The 18141-nt window shown below is 48.6% G+C and overlaps 2 protein-coding genes across 6 annotated transcripts in view; one reads left to right on the top strand and one right to left on the bottom strand.

The window, feature by feature from the left end:
• TMEM255A (transmembrane protein 255A) overlaps positions 1–18141 on the top strand; it is a 74253-nt gene that overhangs the window by 45761 nt on the left and 10351 nt on the right. For 4 of the 5 annotated variants that reach the window (XM_039488280.1, XM_039488279.1, XM_039488277.1 and 1 more), the window contains 4 exons: positions 5343–5432; positions 12795–12857; positions 14221–14309; positions 16919–17081. In XM_039488280.1, coding sequence (XP_039344214.1) covers positions 5343–5432; positions 12795–12857; positions 14221–14309; positions 16919–17081 — 405 coding nt within the window. The remainder of the gene's footprint in view (positions 1–5342; positions 5433–12794; positions 12858–14220; positions 14310–16918; positions 17082–18141) is intronic. The other variant, XM_039488278.1, reaches the window with a different exon arrangement.
• Positions 16983–18141, bottom strand: part of ZBTB33 (zinc finger and BTB domain containing 33) — a 34374-nt gene continuing 33215 nt past the window's right edge. Inside the window, exon 4 of the transcript XR_005584628.1 lies at positions 16983–17099. The gene's annotated coding sequence lies outside the window, so the exon portion shown is untranslated. The remainder of the gene's footprint in view (positions 17100–18141) is intronic.

Below are 18141 nucleotides of genomic sequence, written 5' to 3' on the forward strand. Positions count from 1 at the left end.
ACGGGAAAAGTGTGGAGAGCATTTCCTGGGGAGAGAGTCTCTCTGACATGCTCCCTGTAGAAGAAACGTGTGTATGTTGTCTTAATGTCATTCCCTCTTACAGCCCCAGCCTCTCTTCTCCTCTCCCTCCACTTCTTCCCCTCACTTCCTTTCTATTCTCTCTCATTCTCCTCTTCCTTTTTTCCTGTCCTTCCTGTCTTTTCCATCCCATGCTGCCTCAACTCCCCATTACGTTCCTCATCTCCTGCCTTCTCTTACCACTTTCCTTTCAGATCTGTTTGTGTCATTTCAATGTGAGTTAACGGCCTGAGCCAGTCGCAGCTCCAAGCCCTGCTAATGTTCCTGTAATGGAGATTTCAGGCTTGCATTAAGCTGCCTCAATTGCATACTTGGCCAACCTGCAAGCTTTTTCTAAGGGTTTGTCTACACTGCGAAATTGACCAACATAGCTATGGCGGAATAATTATTCTGCTATAGCTATGCTGGTACAACTCCCCTGTGTAGACAATCTATTCTGGAATAAAAGTAGGGTGACCAGATGTCCCAATTTTATAGGGACAGTCCCGATTTTTGGATCTTTTTCTTATATAGACTCCTATTTCTCCCCCCACCCCACCCCGCCCTGATTTTTCACACTTGCTGTCTGGTCACCCTAAATAAAAGTGACTTTATTCTGTAGTAATTACTCCACTATAGCTATCCCAGTCAATTTCCCCTTAGTCTGGAGAACTTGTGTCCCTGCAAGCAGATGGGATATGTACCACTCCTTGCTTGTGAACATCCTCCATGTGAATGTGTATATTTATTTGTCCAGCCTCCCATCGTCACTTTGATAATGCAGCCTGCTTAGCAGAACGTGTGTGTATTTGCATCACCAGCCTGGCAGTAGAGGAGATTGTCTGATTGGCTTGCTTGCTCCCAGCAGCCAGTTGCATTTGCCCTCTTCTTTTTAAGTTATTTAAAGTAACTGGATCCCAGTGAATACCCTCACTGACAAGTGCTATTCTGTGGCTTGATCAAGACAGGGTAAATTTTAGGTTCTTTGTCTTCATTCACTCTGGCAGGCTCAAACACATCCAGTCCTCAACCTGGATTTTCCTGCTCTCTCTGCTGATCCCTGCCTCACGTGAGAAGGAGACTTCAGGGGCTGATGCTGATTTGTCTCTTGATCACAGAAGGCTAAAAAAAAAAAAAAAAAAAGCCCTCTGGTGATGTGTCTCTTACAGGAGCACTTTACTGTCGGGGCCTTAGCATTTTTCTGCTCTCCCTGAGAGGCACCTCAGTGGCTAAGGTGGTTTTGTGGAGCTATGACAGACACAGCAGAAAGTGTTTCAGATAAAGAAATAAGCCAGCCCGTTCCAGGTAACTTTGGCAGGCAGTAACCTGAGCTCAGGACTTCCTTAAGCTTCCAGCTACCCTCCTCCGTTCCTCCCTAGCAGCAAACTGAATATTATAGAATCAGTAATGAGGTGGATACATGATCCCAGCTCTGTAAAACGACTTTTTCTCTCACAGGGGAGGGATTTCTGGCTGAAAATAGTGAGGCTGGCTTAAAAATCATGAGATTTTAAAGATAATAATTTGGGATGGTTTTTGGCTTCTGGTTTTTGAGGACCAGGGTTCACATTTTTAATCTTCCCTCCATAACGAGGCAGGTAGAAACTTACATTTTGAGAGTCTTAAGTAGTCACATAACTCCAGGAGCTGGGACTTCAAGACAAACACCCAATACCAAAAGACATGCAGTAAATTTGAAAGTGTTGGCAATGCCATGCTACCCCATACTACTTTCTACCAAAACAGCCCATTCACACAGTCACCAGCAACTTTCCATTCCTGCCAGTAAACGAATGACCGATTTCCTTAACATCAGAGAGTGGAAAAAGCTTAGGAAACAACCGTTAGAGCATTTCTCTGTTCTGCCGGGGAAATATGCCAGTTCCCTCCAAGCGGTGTCTTGCCATCAATCCGGGGTATACGGCTGCCTTTTCTTAAGGATGAAAACAAAACCTTGACAAAATGAACAGCTTTTAGTCCTTCACATATGTACACGTCTCCCCTCCCCATCCCTCAACACACATTGAACAGGCTTCTGAAGAGACAAGCATAATTTAGAGAGAAAGAAAATCACAGTATTTCAAGCCTGTGGCAGATATGTGTGTGGAATACAACATCAACCTTTCCAAAGGGACATCTCATTCTCCTGGAACGCAGGTAAGTGAAACCAAGTGGAAACGAGGTCAGAGAAGGCTTGGAGGGATTCATATTATAGCAAGGAGCTCTCTCCCCTCCCCATGCTTATTAACCAAGTCAAGTGGATTTTGGCAAGGGGGTGATCAAACAGTTTTGTAGAGGCACTTTGGCAGGCAGGTTCGGGCCGCAATATCCAACCAAGACAGTTCATTAGGAAGGGCAGGCTCAGCATTTGTTCTTAGCCCGTTCAACAGAAGGCCAACCCTTCCTTAGGGCACCTTCGCCGCGGGCGGGGAGGAGTTCTTAATTCAGGTTAGCTAACATGGTTAAAATAGCAGTAAGACAGACACAGCAGCTTGGCTTTTAACTTGGGCGAGCAGCACTGGTTGAAGCCTGTAGGAGAGCGTGGGGTTGAACTTGAGCTGATCATGGCCGAGTTGCTGTGTCTTTGCTGCTCTTTTAACCTGATGTGAGTTAACCTTGTTTTTTTCCCCAGAGAAGACGTACCCTTAAAGATAATCTTTAAAGCAGGGTAGATTGGGTGTCTGCTCGGCCCCCCCTCCATTCCTTTGTTATATTTTAAACATTTTAAATTGTTTTTTTAATTTGGCTATTTAATAAATAAACCCTATGCAGATTAGCCAGTCTTGATAGCCCTCTTTAGGGCTGCAGGTTTCCATGGAGGACCAGAGAATTGGAATGTGCTCCTCATCTCCTAATTGAAAGTGTGGCGGGGGGATGACTCGTTAGCCAGGAGAGCTTTTCTCCTAAAAGTTTGTCAGGTGTTTGAGTGAAATGGGTGGTAGCAAAAAGGAAAAAAACCCCACAGCCTGACTGAATAACCTTTCTGCTTGGCTCCACTATCACTGTCACTAGTGCTGTCATAATTACACTCATTCTCCGGTTGTCCAGGGAGTCTTCCAGGAGAAACATGGTAGAGGAGCCTTGAGTTTCTCATGGAGAAGACAGGTCTTTTATTTAGACATTGGGAAGAAGTGCGAAAAAAAGGCACAAACCCATTATTGTTTTCCCTGGCAGATCACTTTCGACAGCGAATTTCCTGGCTTTTTGTGTTTGTCATCGTTACATAATATAATTTAGAAGTCTCATGTTGAGCTGCTGCAGCCGAGTCACTGCTTTCAAGGGGCCGGGGGACCAACCTTGAGGCACCGCAGCCCTTGCTGTGACTGGGATGGTAGCCAGCCAATTCTCCCACTTCGTGTGTGTGGACAGCTGCATCTGCCACCGTGTAGTTCTTCTCCACGTTGGAGATGGGATTATTTGCCTGATGTTGAAATCGATTGGAATGTGGGGAAGCAAAGCTGCAACCCACAAGTGAGATTAGCCCCCTCACCCCCCAATAGAGGAAGAGGGAGAGTGGGCGAAAGAACAGCTGCCAGAAGAGGGAGGCAAGAAACTCCTCCTCACAGCAAGTTGGACGGGAGGGCTTGGTAACCTGAACCCTTCCCTCTCAAGCAGAGGGAGACGTTCAATCCTAAAGTGCATCAGTACTTGATGATGCAGCTCAGTGAATCAATCTCCTGATACATGGACACGTTGTCGTGGTGAGACACGGTGCTACGGTTCTACCATCCAACCTCGATGGCCACTGGGATGAAGTATCAACTCTGTGGCCTCAGGGCTTTGTCCCCATATGGGCAGGTGCAATACACAGCTGGCCAGATCCAGTCTAGAGAGGGACTTGCACTTACTGCACGTCTCCCTGTTTTCTTGTTCCTGAAAGTTGGAGCCTTGCAAAACACCATGGTCTGGCTTCATGGAGATCCAGCTTCTGTGGATCCAGACCTCCTGAGTTTAATTGTGATATTTGAGCTCCAAATGCAACCAAAAAATCAAAGCGAAATTCAGAGTTTCAGCTCAAAATCAAGGGAAACCAAGAATTTGGTGTGGGATTCAGCACTTGCCCAGAAATCAGCTCTGAGCTTGCTCAAAAGGCAACTCTCAGTGAGTCTCGCTTGTAGTGTAGCAAAGTCTAAAGCTGGGTGGCCTGGAGTCCTGTTGTTAGTCCTTCACTCAGCTCTACTGAATACCAGGCAGTAAAACAATTAGTTATTTCTCAACGTGCCTTGTTCTTGTTTTATACTCACAGTCAGGAGCAAGGCACTGATCTTGCAATTGGGTGCTAGCAGGCAGACTTGTGCATGCATAGAGCTCTGCTGACTTCAGAGGGACTCGCCGTGGTTGTAAGGGTCTTTATGTGGATTTGGTGGCAGGATCGGACCTAAGTGAGCCCTCTACTCAAGGCAATGGAGTCACACGGGTGTAGACCTGGTTTGCGAGGAGAATCAGGCACATGGTCCCTTCCCTGATGACTTTACAGCATAAAGGTCCATTCCTGCAAATCTTCCATACCCAGAACTGCCACTGAAGACAAACGGAACCTCGCATGCAGAGAACTTCGAGGGTCAGGCTCTGCTAGACCATATACAGATGGGTCAAAGAGAGACGTGGCATGGTCTTGTAATACAGACAGCCTAGGCTAGGCATGTGTCTTCTGGTTTCAGGGTTTTATATATGAAGCATCCTTTCTTGAATATCTAGCCCATTGTAGGGGTTCCCATAAAAATTATACAATCTCAGCACATGATGACCTTGATCTAAAAACCAAGAAGAGGGATAAATCTGTCATTTGCTGACAAACATGTTCAGACAATAACAAACTCTTTGGAAACAGCCCAAGTATTTTTGTTCATTTAACAACTGGAATACATGTTACTGTGTGACAGCCAATTTCAAAATAGCAACACATTTGACTAGTTCAGCAAATCAATTGCTACAACACTTAGTGTAGCACTTGTAAGTCTTGATTACCCTTATGTTACAACAGAAGATCCCCAATACACTTTTCCAGCAGAGAATCATGTGCTGTTTTGCTGTATAGTTGTCACATGGGTTGTGATGCATTCACAAAAACTTTCTTTGGTGACAAATTCTTGCCTTTGATGTGTATCCGATTGATTGATTTCAGTGAAAACTGTGTGTGTGCAGCCTAGGGCAGTGTTTGGACCATTGATCATCTGGCTGTTTATTGATTGGGATAGATAGATTTTATAAATCTCCTTAGTAAGTGTGAAGTAGTAAACGTTTTGTTGAAGCAGATGATACTTTGCTTTGTTTTCCTTCCACAGCTAGTTGCATCCATTGTCTTCATCAGTTTTGGAGTCATTGCTGCGTTTTGCTGTGCCATAGTTGATGGTGTCTTTGCTGCCAGACACATAGTAAGTATTTCCAAAGGAACATGCATGCTGCTATACCTACACTCCCTGCATTCCACACCATAGTGCAGGGGTGGTGCCTGCGGGCGCCGTCCTGGCCGGTGGTGGAGCATCCGCCAAAATGCTGCCGAATTTCTGCGTCATTTCAGCGGCGACGCCTCTCAATGACGCCACATGTCGCAGATAATTCGGTGGCATTTCGGCGGGTGCTCCACCGCCGCCACGGTCCTTTGTCTGGCGCCCACTGCCATAGTGGATCAATCCCACGTCTGAACTGAAGGGAAAATACCTTCTAAAAGACAACTCAGCAAAGCTTTTCTGTCTTCTCTGCACTATGTTTCTGTAGCCATGGTCTCAGATACAATATTTCTCTTCAGTTACCATCCAATGTGTGATCTTCATTTTCTCTGCAGAGTTCAACAGCCACCTAACTTGAGCAGTAGTTGCATTTCAGTGGTGGATGAAGCGATAGGTTTCGCTGGTAAAGCACATCAGTGTGAAAGGCTCTGTATATGTGTTACTGTTCTGGTGTCGCAGCTGGATGGGTAGCAGTGAGATATAGTGGGAAGAGGTTAGTGACCTGGAAATTTGTGTAAGGAGACATACCATCGAATAGATGCTGGTGATTTCCCTGTTCCTGCCCCCAAGGAGCTTACAATCTAAGTATAAGACAAGAGACAACAAATGGAGACAGACAGACAGATGGGGGAACATCAGGAAACAGTGCGACTGTATTGGTCTGTACGGTAGGTAGTGGGCTCAGCGCACCAGCTGAGATCTTAGATTTATTAGCTATATTGCCGTATATTAGATTATTAAGGCCATACACCCTTAGTTACTCCTGGGCCATATTTTAGAAAGTGAACCCCTAGAATGCCTCAAACCACAACAAAGCAGTCCAATCCTCAACAATATACGCCTCTACCCCGATATAACGCGACCCAATATTACACAAATTCGGATATAACGCGGTAAAGCGGTGCTCCGGGGCGGGGCTGCGCACTCTGGTGGATCAAAGCAAGTTCGATATAACACGGTTTCACCTATAACACAGTAAGATTTTTTGGCTCCCGAGGACAGCGTTATATCAAGGTAGATGTGTAAATGTCACCTGGCATTTCTCTGCTTGTCTGGCTGGCTCTGATGAGTAGGTTTCTTTTCCATCTCTGACTTCCATGTTTCTGTGCAACATAAAGTATTAGCTTAGGTAAAAATATGAAGCTGTTTTTAATTCCTGGCTGATCCTGGCCATGTGGGGTGCTCTGGACCTGATCTCAGCACTGCTGGTTAAGGATCTGCTGGTTTTGCCTGCTGCACAACGATGTGAGTCTGAGATTCATCTTTGCCAACCCCCCGATGTTTGTATGTGATGGCGAGAGCAGATCAGTTGGAACAACAGGAGTGCCAGGCTCTGGTTTCTGCATCTTGATTAGTGAACCTGGGTCTGGCTTTGCTTCACCTTGTACCAGTCCAAGAAAATCACCTTTTACAAGTGTTAATGTACCTCTGAGTACATCCTGTTCTTTCCGCTGCCATTCCCCTACCCCAACACACTGTTATAAGCATCGGGCCAGATCTTTGAGAGAGCCCAGCTTCCAACAGCTCCTAAATAAAGATATGTCTTCACTGCTCTTGCCTGGGCTCGTACCTGGGAGTTGCTGCTAGTCCCCCTCCACCTCTCGCCATCCATATACAAAAACCCCTCTCCCTAGTGCAGTGGTGCTTTCAGCCCACACAGGCTGGGTCATCTGGGGTCTAGGCTGAGTTGGCGTGAGGCTTTCACTCAGACTGGTAACCCACCTGCTTTGCAATGAGGATGCAGGATAAACCACCTCTATGCTGATAATCCTCCAGTGCCTTTCCACGGTTCCCCCTTTGGGCCCGGAACGACAGATGAATTCTCCCACAATTCACATGAAAAGAATCATAGAGCAGCTTAGCTTATTGCAGCATAAAGAACCATGGGACATGCCCCCAGAAGTCCTAGTGACACCCACATAGAGGATGATAAAAAAACAGTTACTCAACTCGTAACCATTGTTCTTCGAGATGCATTGCTCATATCCATTCCAATTAGGTGTGCGCGCACTGCATGCACAGTCATTGGGAAGTTTTTCCCCTAGCAGCATCCATCGGGTCGGCTGTGGAGCCCCTGGAGTGGCGCCTTCATGGCACTCAATATATGACCCTGCCGACCCGGCGTCTCCTCAGTTCCTTCTTGCTGGTTACTCTGACAGAGGGGAGGGAGGGTGGGAATTGGAATGGATATGAGCAACACATCTTGAAGAACAACAGTTACAAGAAGGTGAGTAACCGTTTTTTCTTCTTCGCGTGATTGCTCATATCGATTCCAATTAGGTGACTCCCATGCCAGATGATGGTGTAACGAGAGGTGAATGTAAACACCGAGGACCAAGTTGCTGCCGTGCAGATTTCTTGTATTGGGGCCTGGGCCAGGAATGCTGATGATAAGACCTGAGCCCTCGTGGAGTGTGCTGTAAGAGCCGGGGCTGGGACCTTGGCCAGTTCGTAGCGCGTGCGGATGCAGGACATGATTCAGGAGGATATTCTTTGAGATGAGACCGGGAGCCCTCTCATCCAGTCTGCCACCACTATGAACAACTGGTTCGACTTCCTGAATGGCTTAGTGTGCTCGATGTAGAAGGCTAGCACCCGCCGAACATCCAGGGAGTGCAGGCTCTGCTCACGGCTACTGGCATGAGGCTTAGGATAAAAAACAGCGTGTGGAAGTGTGACACAACCTTAGGAAGAAAGGCCGGGTGAGGTCTGAGTTGCACCTTATCCCTGTGGAAAACCGTATAGGGTGGGTCTGAGGTAAGGGCCTTTAACTCAGACACCCTCCTTTGCTAATGTATTGGTGACCAGAAAGGCTACCTTCCATGACAGATATAGAAGGCAGCACGTTGCCAGCGGTTCAAATGGGGCCCCATTAGCCTGGAAAGGACCAGATTAAGGTCCCACGTGGGGACAGGCTGTCTGATCGGGGGATGTAGCCATTCCAGACCCTTGAGGAACTGACCAACCATAGGGTTGGCGAAGACGGAGCATCCAGATGCTCCCAGGTGGAAAGCTGATACAGCAGTGAGGTGTACCCTTATAGAGGACGCTGCCAGGCCTTGCTGTTTCAGGTGCAGAAGGTACTCTAGGATGAGAGGTACAGGTACCTGGAGAGGGGGTGTACGACGCTGGTCGCACCAACAAGTAAATCTTTTCCACTTTGCCAGGTATGTGGCTCTAGTGGAGGGCTTCCTGCTGCTGAAGAGGACCTCCCTTACCTGTTCTGAGCACAGACGCTCCATGGGGTTCAGCCGTGAAGCTTCCACGCTGTGAGGTGGAGGGACTGCAGGTCGGGGTGGTGAAGATGACCGTGGTCCTGAGTGATCAGGTTGGGGAGGAGAGGCAATGTGACCGGGGTGTCCACTGACAGTTCCAGGAGTGTGGTGTACCAGTGTTGTCGAGGCCACACTGGAGCTATCAGAATTATCTCTGCCCCATCCCTGAGGACCTTGAGTAGGACCTTGTGCACAAGAGGGAACAGGGGAAAGGCGTAGAGCAGGCGGCCTCCCCAAGGTAGCAGGAATGCATTCATGATTGAGCCTGGGCTGTGTCTCTGGAAGGAGCAGAATATTGGGCACTTCCTGTTGCTGCGGGTGGCGAACAGGTTGACCTTTGGAAGATGGAGTGTATGACATCCGGCCGGATGGACCACTCGTGATTGCGGAAGGACCCGCTGAGGTGGTCCGCCAATGCGTTCTGAACTCCTGGTAGATAGGATGGTCCAGGTGAATGGAGTGGGCTGTGTGGCACTCCCACAGCCGGAGGCTTCCCGACATAGGGGAGAGGACCCAGCTCCACTCTGCTTGTTGACGTAAAACATGGCAGTGGTGTTGTCAGTCAGAACCGCTATGCACTGACCTCGTCGTCGGGCCTGAAAGGTCTGGCATACTAGTCGCACTGCCCGCAGCTCCTTGATATTGATGTGGAGGGTGAGCTCGTCCTGTGACCACAAGTCCTGCATTTGGAGGTCTCCCAGATGCGCCCCCGTCCCAGAGCTGACGCGTCAGTTACTAGGGACAAGGAGGGCTGAGGGCTGTTGAAGGGGACTCCTTTGCATACTGTCCTCAGGCGAACCTTCAAAAGGCCTGCTTTGAACTCAACGATGGTTCAGTCGGGCCCTGGCTCTGCCCGGGCAGGGGGTGGGAAGGCTTGTGTCCGCCATTCCTGCCCCTTCTCCCATAAAAGTCCTGCCTTAGCTGAGGAGGATAGGAGTGCTGCTGCTGAGGCTTGAAATGTTTGCATTGGGTTGCCGGGGTGTGCATACCCAAGGATTTCATGGTAGCCCTGGAGTCTTTTAGGCTATGCAGCCTAGAGTTGGTCTGCTCCGCAAACAGCCCTGCCCTATCAAAAGGCAGGTCCTGCATGGTCTGTCGATCCTCAGGCAGGAGGCCCGAGGCCTGCGGGCATGAGCTACCCCTCATGGCGATACCAGAGGACAAGGTGCACACTGCTGAGTCCACAGCATCCGGTGAGGCCTGTAAAGAGGTCCGTGCCACCGCCTTGCCCTCCTCCACTATTGCTCCAAACTGCTCCCTGGACTCTGTTGGCACCTGCTCCTTAAACTTGAGCATCGAGTTCCAGAAGTTAAAGCTGTATCTATTCAGAATTGCCTGCTGGTTGGCAATCCTGAGTTGCAACCCCCCCAAAGAGTACACTTTGAGTCCAAATAAATCTAGGTGCTTGGCATCCTTGGACTTAGGGTGCTGGGGCTTGTTGTCCCTGCCTCTCCTTTTCATTTACTGCAGCCACCACCAGTGAGCAAGGCGATGGGTGTGTGAAGAGGTATTTGTACCCCTTAGATGGGATGAAATACTTCCTCTCCACACCCTTCACGGTGGGAGGGATGGAGGCTTGGGTCTGCCAAATGGTCTTAGCATTGACCTGTGTAGTCTTGATGAGGGATAGAGCCACTCTTGATGGGCCTTCTGGGGCCAGGATGTTGACCATCGGGTCCTCCAACTCTACCACATCCTCGGCCTGCAGGCCCATTGTTTGCACCACCCTATGAAGGAGGTCCTGGTGGGCACGGCTGTCTATGGGGTGGTCCAGAGATGGAGGTGCCTGCAACTGCCCCGTCCAGGGAGGGTGACGAGGAGGCTAATGGGGGAACAGGGTCCCACCTCTCCGTCAGGGCCAATCACACCTGGATCAGGCTCAGGAACTGGGGTTGGTTCTAGGGGAGGTACTGTGACCGGTTCCTCCTTGGCACCCCTAGGGGTGGGGCAACTGACTGATGCCTCTGGCACCCACGGTTCAGAGGCCGCTGAATAGGAATCTTTGGATTGGGCGCCCTGGGCCTGGTGGTATGCCCACAGGCTCCAAAATGGCCACTGCTGCCACTGCGCAGGCCATGGCCCTGCCCCCACTTCAGGCCTTCCATGCCCTAACCGGTGCCGGCCCTGTTCTGAGTATCTAGACCCCATCTCTAAGTCCAAAGATGGGGACCGGGACCATGATGGCCAGGGCGGTGCCAAGCAGAGCTGGACTGGGGAGTGGTGCCATGATCTGGAGTGGTACCGAGATCGGGATCTGTGCGGGGACGCTGACCAGTGCCGAGATGACTGGTGCCGTAAGCGGGACCTGCTCGATGACGGAGATCGGCGTGAGGATTGGTGTCGCGATCAGGAGTGCTGGTGCGACCTGGACCGGTGCCGTGAGTCTGACCGGTGCCGTGAGTCTGACCAATGCCGCAATTGCGAGCGGTACTGAGACTCCGAGCGGTGCCATGATTCCACCGGCAGTGCTGAGGGACGAAGCATCGTTGGTTTGCCTCAAGACGTTGCCGCATGTTGTGGTACCAGATGCTTGGCTCGAAGGACCAGAGAGCGTGGTGCCGTCATGGTGATGAGATCCCTCGCGGCCTCAAAGGTGCCTGGGGTGGATGGCAGTTCCACCTCCTCAATGACCTGGCTCGGGGAGTCCAGCGGCACCAGACTTGACGGTCCCCCTTGCGGGAGCAAAGTCAATGGTGTTGGCTCCAAAGTCTTTGGCCCTGGGTGCTCCTCTCTGAGACGCGCCCCATTGGCCGACTCCAAAGGGGTGGGTCTCAGAGTCAGAGATCCACTCCTCCCCTGCTTCTGGTACCGCTTCCGCATCAGGGAATGGGAGTGGTGCCGGGTCGATCCCGCTGGTTTAGGCGCTGGGGAGCGGCGATGCTGCAGGTCTCTCCAAAGTCCTTCTGCGGTGGCGCTTCTACCACCGATGAGCTCAGTGCCAAGTCTTGCCACACTGATGTAGCGGTCCAAGTGCCACCTCTATAAGGTGCCTTTTTCGATCTGGGGCGACACTCTACAAATCCTGCACTTGTCCGTTTGGTGTGCTTCCCCCAGACACTTTAAGCAAGCGTCGTGGGGGTCGCCCGTTAGCATGGGCTTGTTCCAGGACTTGCAGGGTTTGAACCTTTGGGACTTAGGCATACCCCAAGTCACCATGGGGAACGCGGTCGGGGTGAAGGGGAAAACCTCCCACTCCCAACAGCTATCTGCTTTAACAACCGAAACCACTAAAACTAAACTTAACGAGGCTAGGAATAACTGTGAACTAAACTAAACTGAAAGCTAGGGAAACCGAGGAGAGCTCGCTAAGCAAGTCACCACTGTTCCAACGACCATCACTGGCGGTAAGAAGGAACTGAGGAGGCGCCGGGTCGGCAGGGTCATATATTGACTGCCATAAAGGCGCCACTCCAGGGGGCTCCACCGCTGCCCCTACGGGAGCTGCTAGGGGAAAAACTTTCTGACGACCGTGCACGCGGTGCGCACACCTACTTGGAATCGATATGAGCAATCGCTCAAAGAACAACCTACTACTGCTGTCGTTGACTCCCTTAGCTCCAGAGGCAGAGGTGAGTGCGGTGGGATTTAAAGGTTCTAACCCTGCCGGTGATCCATGCGGGTGTCAGTATGATGTCACATGATGCCCAGGGCTGTGCCGTCCCGAGTGAGGACACAGGAACTCAGGTATGGCTTTCCAGTGTGGCTGCTCACACCTGGGCAAGGCTAAGCTGGGGACCGAGGCCTGTGTGCTCCTCACTCGGGTTAACTCTGCAGTGAAGACATACCCGCCTCCATGGCCAGATTTTCAAACAATTTTCCATGGGAGCTGCTGGGTGCTGAGTGCTTCTGCAAACCTGGCCCCTTCACTCCGGTGTCTGTGCGGGCACGCTGCCCTTTTGAAAATCCAGCCCAGTCTGGCCCTTCCTCCCTGCTCAGAGATGTGACCATGTGCTAGATCTGAACCTCGGCTTGGCTTTGAATGATATGCTAAACCCCTTGTTTTCTTCTGCAGGATCTTAGGCCACTGTATGCAGGCCGATGTCAGTATTACTCCAAAAGTACGACTCCACCCGAGGTGAGAGCGGATTTGGCGGCATCGCTTTCTAACAGGGCTGGCAGTGATGTGGAGGTGTCTGCACGGCAGACCAGTCGGGGACAGAGCCCCCATTAGTTCCCTGCCTGCACAGGAGAGCACGACTTCGGGAGGGGCTCAGCGTTGGGGTCTTGGAGAGGGAGGAGTGTGAGGCACCAGTGATGGAGGGGGGCACAGCAGAGGAGAAGGGTATGCTGGAATACAGTGGGGACTAGAGAGGGCATTTGGGAGTGGGGCATGCTGGAAATAGGGGTGCGGACCAGAGCGAGCGGGCCTGGAGCGCTGTCTGGGACTGCCAGAGGAGACCAGCAGAGAGGAGGTGAAGGACACACATGTCCATTTGTGTAGCCTTTTCAGCCCTCAGCAGGTCAACATTTGAGGCAGAGGCAACTGTGCTAGCATTTCCATGGCGAACACTGACCGGGGGAAAGTGAAGGACTGCTCTGGCCAGCTGTAAGATAAGCAGCTCCCACTCCAAACTGGGTCAGAGAAATGTATTCCCTGAAAAGGGGGGAACGTCTCCAATCACATGGAGTGGGTGAAACCAATGTGATAAATCATGTGTATTGGACACCTTTGACTGCCTCCCCTGTGCACTCCTCTGCATCCTCTGGGACTTGCCTTCCAAATAGCTGATCCGCTTTCAGGAGCTGCCGGATAAAAACAATCAGCCTGCCAGCAAAATCTGCTTTTTCTTCCCTGACTTCCCCTCCTCAACTGGAATGTCCCCCCAGCACTTGTCTGGGGTGCAGGATGGGCAGGGAGAAGATCGAATCTCGCTGGCCCCAGGGAGGTCACGTCTCCAGAGGAAGCCTGGCAATAACCGGGATCGGTTGGACACATGCACCTGTATCTCTTTACTTGCCAGTAACCATCCAGCAGTTCCCACCATGTCATGGTCTTGGCCCAGGAATCTTTTTCTCAGTTTGCACTGTCCCCTTGACAAGTCCATGCCCATAGGTCACTAACTGGGGAGAGGCGGGGGGGGGGGGGAAATAGCTCCTTCTGTCAGAGCTGATCTACACACACAAGTTGCACAACTGTAGTTATTCGGGAACCCCCGTAGTGTGGATGGAGCTATCCCAGTTTGAATGTGCTTATACTAGCAGAACTATTCCTGTACAGAAAGGGGAATAACCTACACTAGTATAAGGCACCTTTATACTTCGTCCACACTGGGGTGGTACCAGTAGAACTATATCAGTAACAAGTCCCCCCCTCAACCAACATAGTTATACTGGTACAAAATCTGTGCCTAGACCAAGCCTCAGAGAAACAGGACCGAAGGCCATTGCTCATCTCTTCCTGGGTTCCTTGTATCCTCCTTCTCTTTGTATTCACGCAGGGGATCTGTAATCCACAGCGCCGGGGACCTTGCACACCTAAAATAAAAACCAACACCTGCTTCTGCTGTGACCTATACAACTGTGGAAAGTGAGTAAACTAAAAATCGCATTCAGCATCCGTGCTAAGAGCAAATATGGGATGCATTGGTTTGCTAGCGTTTAAAGAGGTTAGGGACTCCTACAGGATATAGTAGGAGCTATATATAGTATTGGTTAATTATAGCTATTCTATAAATAGATATTGCATTATTACTTCAGGTAGCAATCCTACCATATTACAATGGAAGTTAGATCATGTAATGCTGCTATAAGACAGTCTAGTCTTTCAGTATGTTCAAAAGATTACTTACCAATCTGCTCCCTTGTGGTACCTTTTATCTGATGATCTCAACGTGCTACATAAATGTGAATGGGTTGAGCCTGGCACCTTCGCTGTGAGGATGGCAAGCATTATACCCACTTTACAAAATGGGAAAACTGAGGCTTAGAGGTTTAAGGGACATGGTCAACTTGTAAACTATTCAGTTGGATTTTTTAAGTTTAAAAATCATTTTAGGTATTACACCTGACACCCATATGCCCTACCATATGTTGTGACTTTACCTGTTTTTTAAAATGTGTGTTCTCTCCCCGGTGCTGTATGAAACAGCAGAAAATACAAAATGAACACAAACTGCTTATGAAGTGGGAGAGAGGTGCAGGAAATGTAAAACTGACTCTATTCAAAGTACTGTCAAATGCACAAAGTCAGCGTGAAAAGAGAGAACAGTTTTGTCTCTACTTCCAGCTACTGTAATCTTAGGCGCACATAAAAATAGCCAAGAAATATTTTTCAGACAGAATTGTAATGTGTAAGTTGACTGTGTCCCTATAAAGCCAACATTTTTAGCAGTGGTCTATGGTTGTAGGTGTTTCTAGCTTTGGATCCCCCAACTTAAGTCAACCCTGGGGGGCTGATTTTCAGAAGTGCTGAGCTTCTGCAGGCTCCATGGATCTAAGATGGAGTTGTGGGTGCTTAGGGACTCTAAAAATCAATCTCCCAAGGGGTCTCAAATTGGGCCCCTAACATTAGAGGGCACTTTGCAAATGTTGGCCACACTGAGTTGCCTCAGATGATAAAGCGAGTCTGCAGCAGATCTGGGCATAGAATTCAGGACTGGGAGATTGGAGATCTAAGCTTTTATTACAAGATTTTCTTCACCAATTTCGGAGCTGAGTGAATAATGGATTTTTGGGGGGTTTAGACTGAACCCCAAAAAATCCATTTAGATTAGAATCAAAACAAAATGTATTCTCTTTTTTTTTTTTAATTTTTTCATCAAATCAAAAAACTCAAAAAGAGTTTGTTTCAAATCAAAAGATTTTGGATAATTTATTATTGTTGTTTTAATATGGCTGTTTTGGGTTTGTTTGTTTTTTTAAATTGGCCAAATTTCAGTTTGGAACTGAATATTTTGAAATGAAACATTTTGACATTTCAAAAAAAAAATCTTGGCCACATTTGACCTGAATTCACAAATAATTTCAGAGCACCAAAAAAAATAAATACTTTTTTATGAAAAAATTGATTTGGCAGAAAAATGTACTAATTCCCCAAAACTCCTACAGGGTTTGGACTTTGCCACATTATATGAATTTGTGTGTGACCATAAGACTCAAAGTAGTTGAGTACTGAGACCTGCATGTTCCAAATGCTTACAATGTCCTAAACAGGATTCATTAGGCTCCACTATAGATTCATCTGGTTTACTTCCTGGAGTGCAATCAGAAAGGAGTGATTATGGAAGAACCCAACCTTTAGGATCAGGGCCATTGTGTTGGCAATGGCACTCCTCCTGCCATATCCAAATAATGCAGATTTTTTTTTATTTGATATTTTACAGGGAGGAGGAGCTTAATGTGCAAGATGAGATGTGTCTTAAATCTAAACGCAGGGTCCCGAGGGCTTATGGTCTTTACATCCCATGCAATCGTTATGTAACGTTGCTGGGCGCTGTAAGAGAGCCGTTAGTACTTCATCCATGGCAGCTGCTGTGCGAATTTCAGTAGGGGAATGGGCTGGCTTGTGTGCAGAGGTTATCAGTCTGTAATGCACTTGGGAACAGTTGGATTGAAAGGCTCTATGTAAACATCTGATGACATACATATAGAATATCAGCCTTTTACCAAACTTCACTTAAGTGGCTCCAGGGTTCAATTCCCAACTCTGCTACTGTGTAGACTTGGTCAAGCTATGTGTCCTCTGTGTCTATAAATGGCTGTGGTAATGCTGACCGACCTCTCAGGGAGGGGTGAGAAATTTAAAGTGTGGACAGTGCTTTGAGATCAATGGTGCTGTATTAGGACAGAGCATTTGGTTAAGTATCTATTATTCTGGCAATAAGCAGCCCAGTGCTGGTAGAAATGTAAGAGGCAACTCTGAGATTGCAGCTTCACCCACTTCAGTGAAATTCAGGGGGGCTTGCGGGATATGTTTGCATCACTGTGTATTCAAGATGAGTATTCTCCACTGCCATGATCATGTGGGGAGATGTCAAAATTCAGGTCACAACATGATGAGCCTACTCCAACAGGCCTTACTTGTGGAAACATCCCACTGATGTTGGGACCCCATGTCCATTGCAGGAATGCATTCTGTGGTCCAGGTGGGCTTTTTTGGATTTTATTATACTGTTGTTTAATTCTTTTCTAATCCAGCAGAGTGGAAATTTCTGGTGGGTACTATGAATATATTGATGTCAGCAGCTGCCAGGATATCATTCACCTTTACCACTTGCTCTGGTCAGCGACAATTTTGAACATAGTCGGATTGTTTCTAGGGATCATCACAGCTGCAATCCTTGGAGGCTTTAAAGACATGGTAAGATGATGCAGACTGCTAGAGAAATGAAAGGGATATGATCAGACAAGTTTAGACCTACAAATGTAGGGTGTTCTTTTAAAACTGCCTTAAAAACCTCACTGGCAGTGATATTGCAGTACATACAGGTGGTGGTTGTTTAAATATCCTTTACTATGTTTGAATCCAGATCACGCACCATTGTGCTTGTGCTGAGAAAAAGGAACTGAAATAACTATAAGCAGAAAGTGAAACTGACTAAAATGGCGGATCTGACAACACTGTCTAAGCAAAGGGAATTGCAAACGATTAACAAATAAGCACATGAAGAAATGTAAGATTAATGTAAGATTAATGTAAGATTTGGGGGTTGGACTAGATGACCTCCTGAGGTCCCTTCCAACCCTGAGATTCTATGATTCTAAGTCAGCAGCAACAATCTCCGCTTCCACCATGGAGGAATTCCCTTTTAAAATGAATATTTTGCCTGATGTCCCTTTTTAAGAAGAAACCTGTTTAGGTGGCTCTTAGGTTTATGAATTGTTTCAGAATTTTTACCATCACCATTATATTAATTTTACAGGATACTTACCATTCAGTTCATCCAAACCTATCCACCTGATTTCTTCATTGTGTAAAACAGCCGAAGCTGATTTTGGAGGGAAACCAGATAAGATAATTTGTGCCTTGGAAGAAGATGGAAATACTGGTCTGACAATAAGTGGGACTTCAGTAGGCTTGAATAGGGCATGTGCTAGGGCAGTGGTTTTCAGACTGTAGGTTGCGACCCAGTACTGGGTCGTGGAATGTAAGGCACTGGGTTGCAGTGGCTCTGGTCAGCACTGCCGACCCGGGCAGTTAAAAGTCCCATCAGCAGTGCTGCCCAGCTAAGGCAGGCTAGTCCCTACCTGTTCCGACACCGTGCTGCACCCCAGAAGCGGCCAGCAGCAGTTCCGGCTCCTAGACGGAGGGGCCACGGGGCTCCATGCCCTGCTTCTGCCCTGAGCATCAGCTCCACACTCCCATTGGCCGGTTCCCATTGGCGGGGCGCAGTGCGGTCCACGGTGCCAGGACAGGCAGG

This window comes from Mauremys reevesii, linkage group 9, assembly GCF_016161935.1.
Source record: "Mauremys reevesii isolate NIE-2019 linkage group 9, ASM1616193v1, whole genome shotgun sequence".
In the NCBI taxonomy this organism is placed as follows: Eukaryota; Metazoa; Chordata; order Testudines; family Geoemydidae; genus Mauremys; species Mauremys reevesii.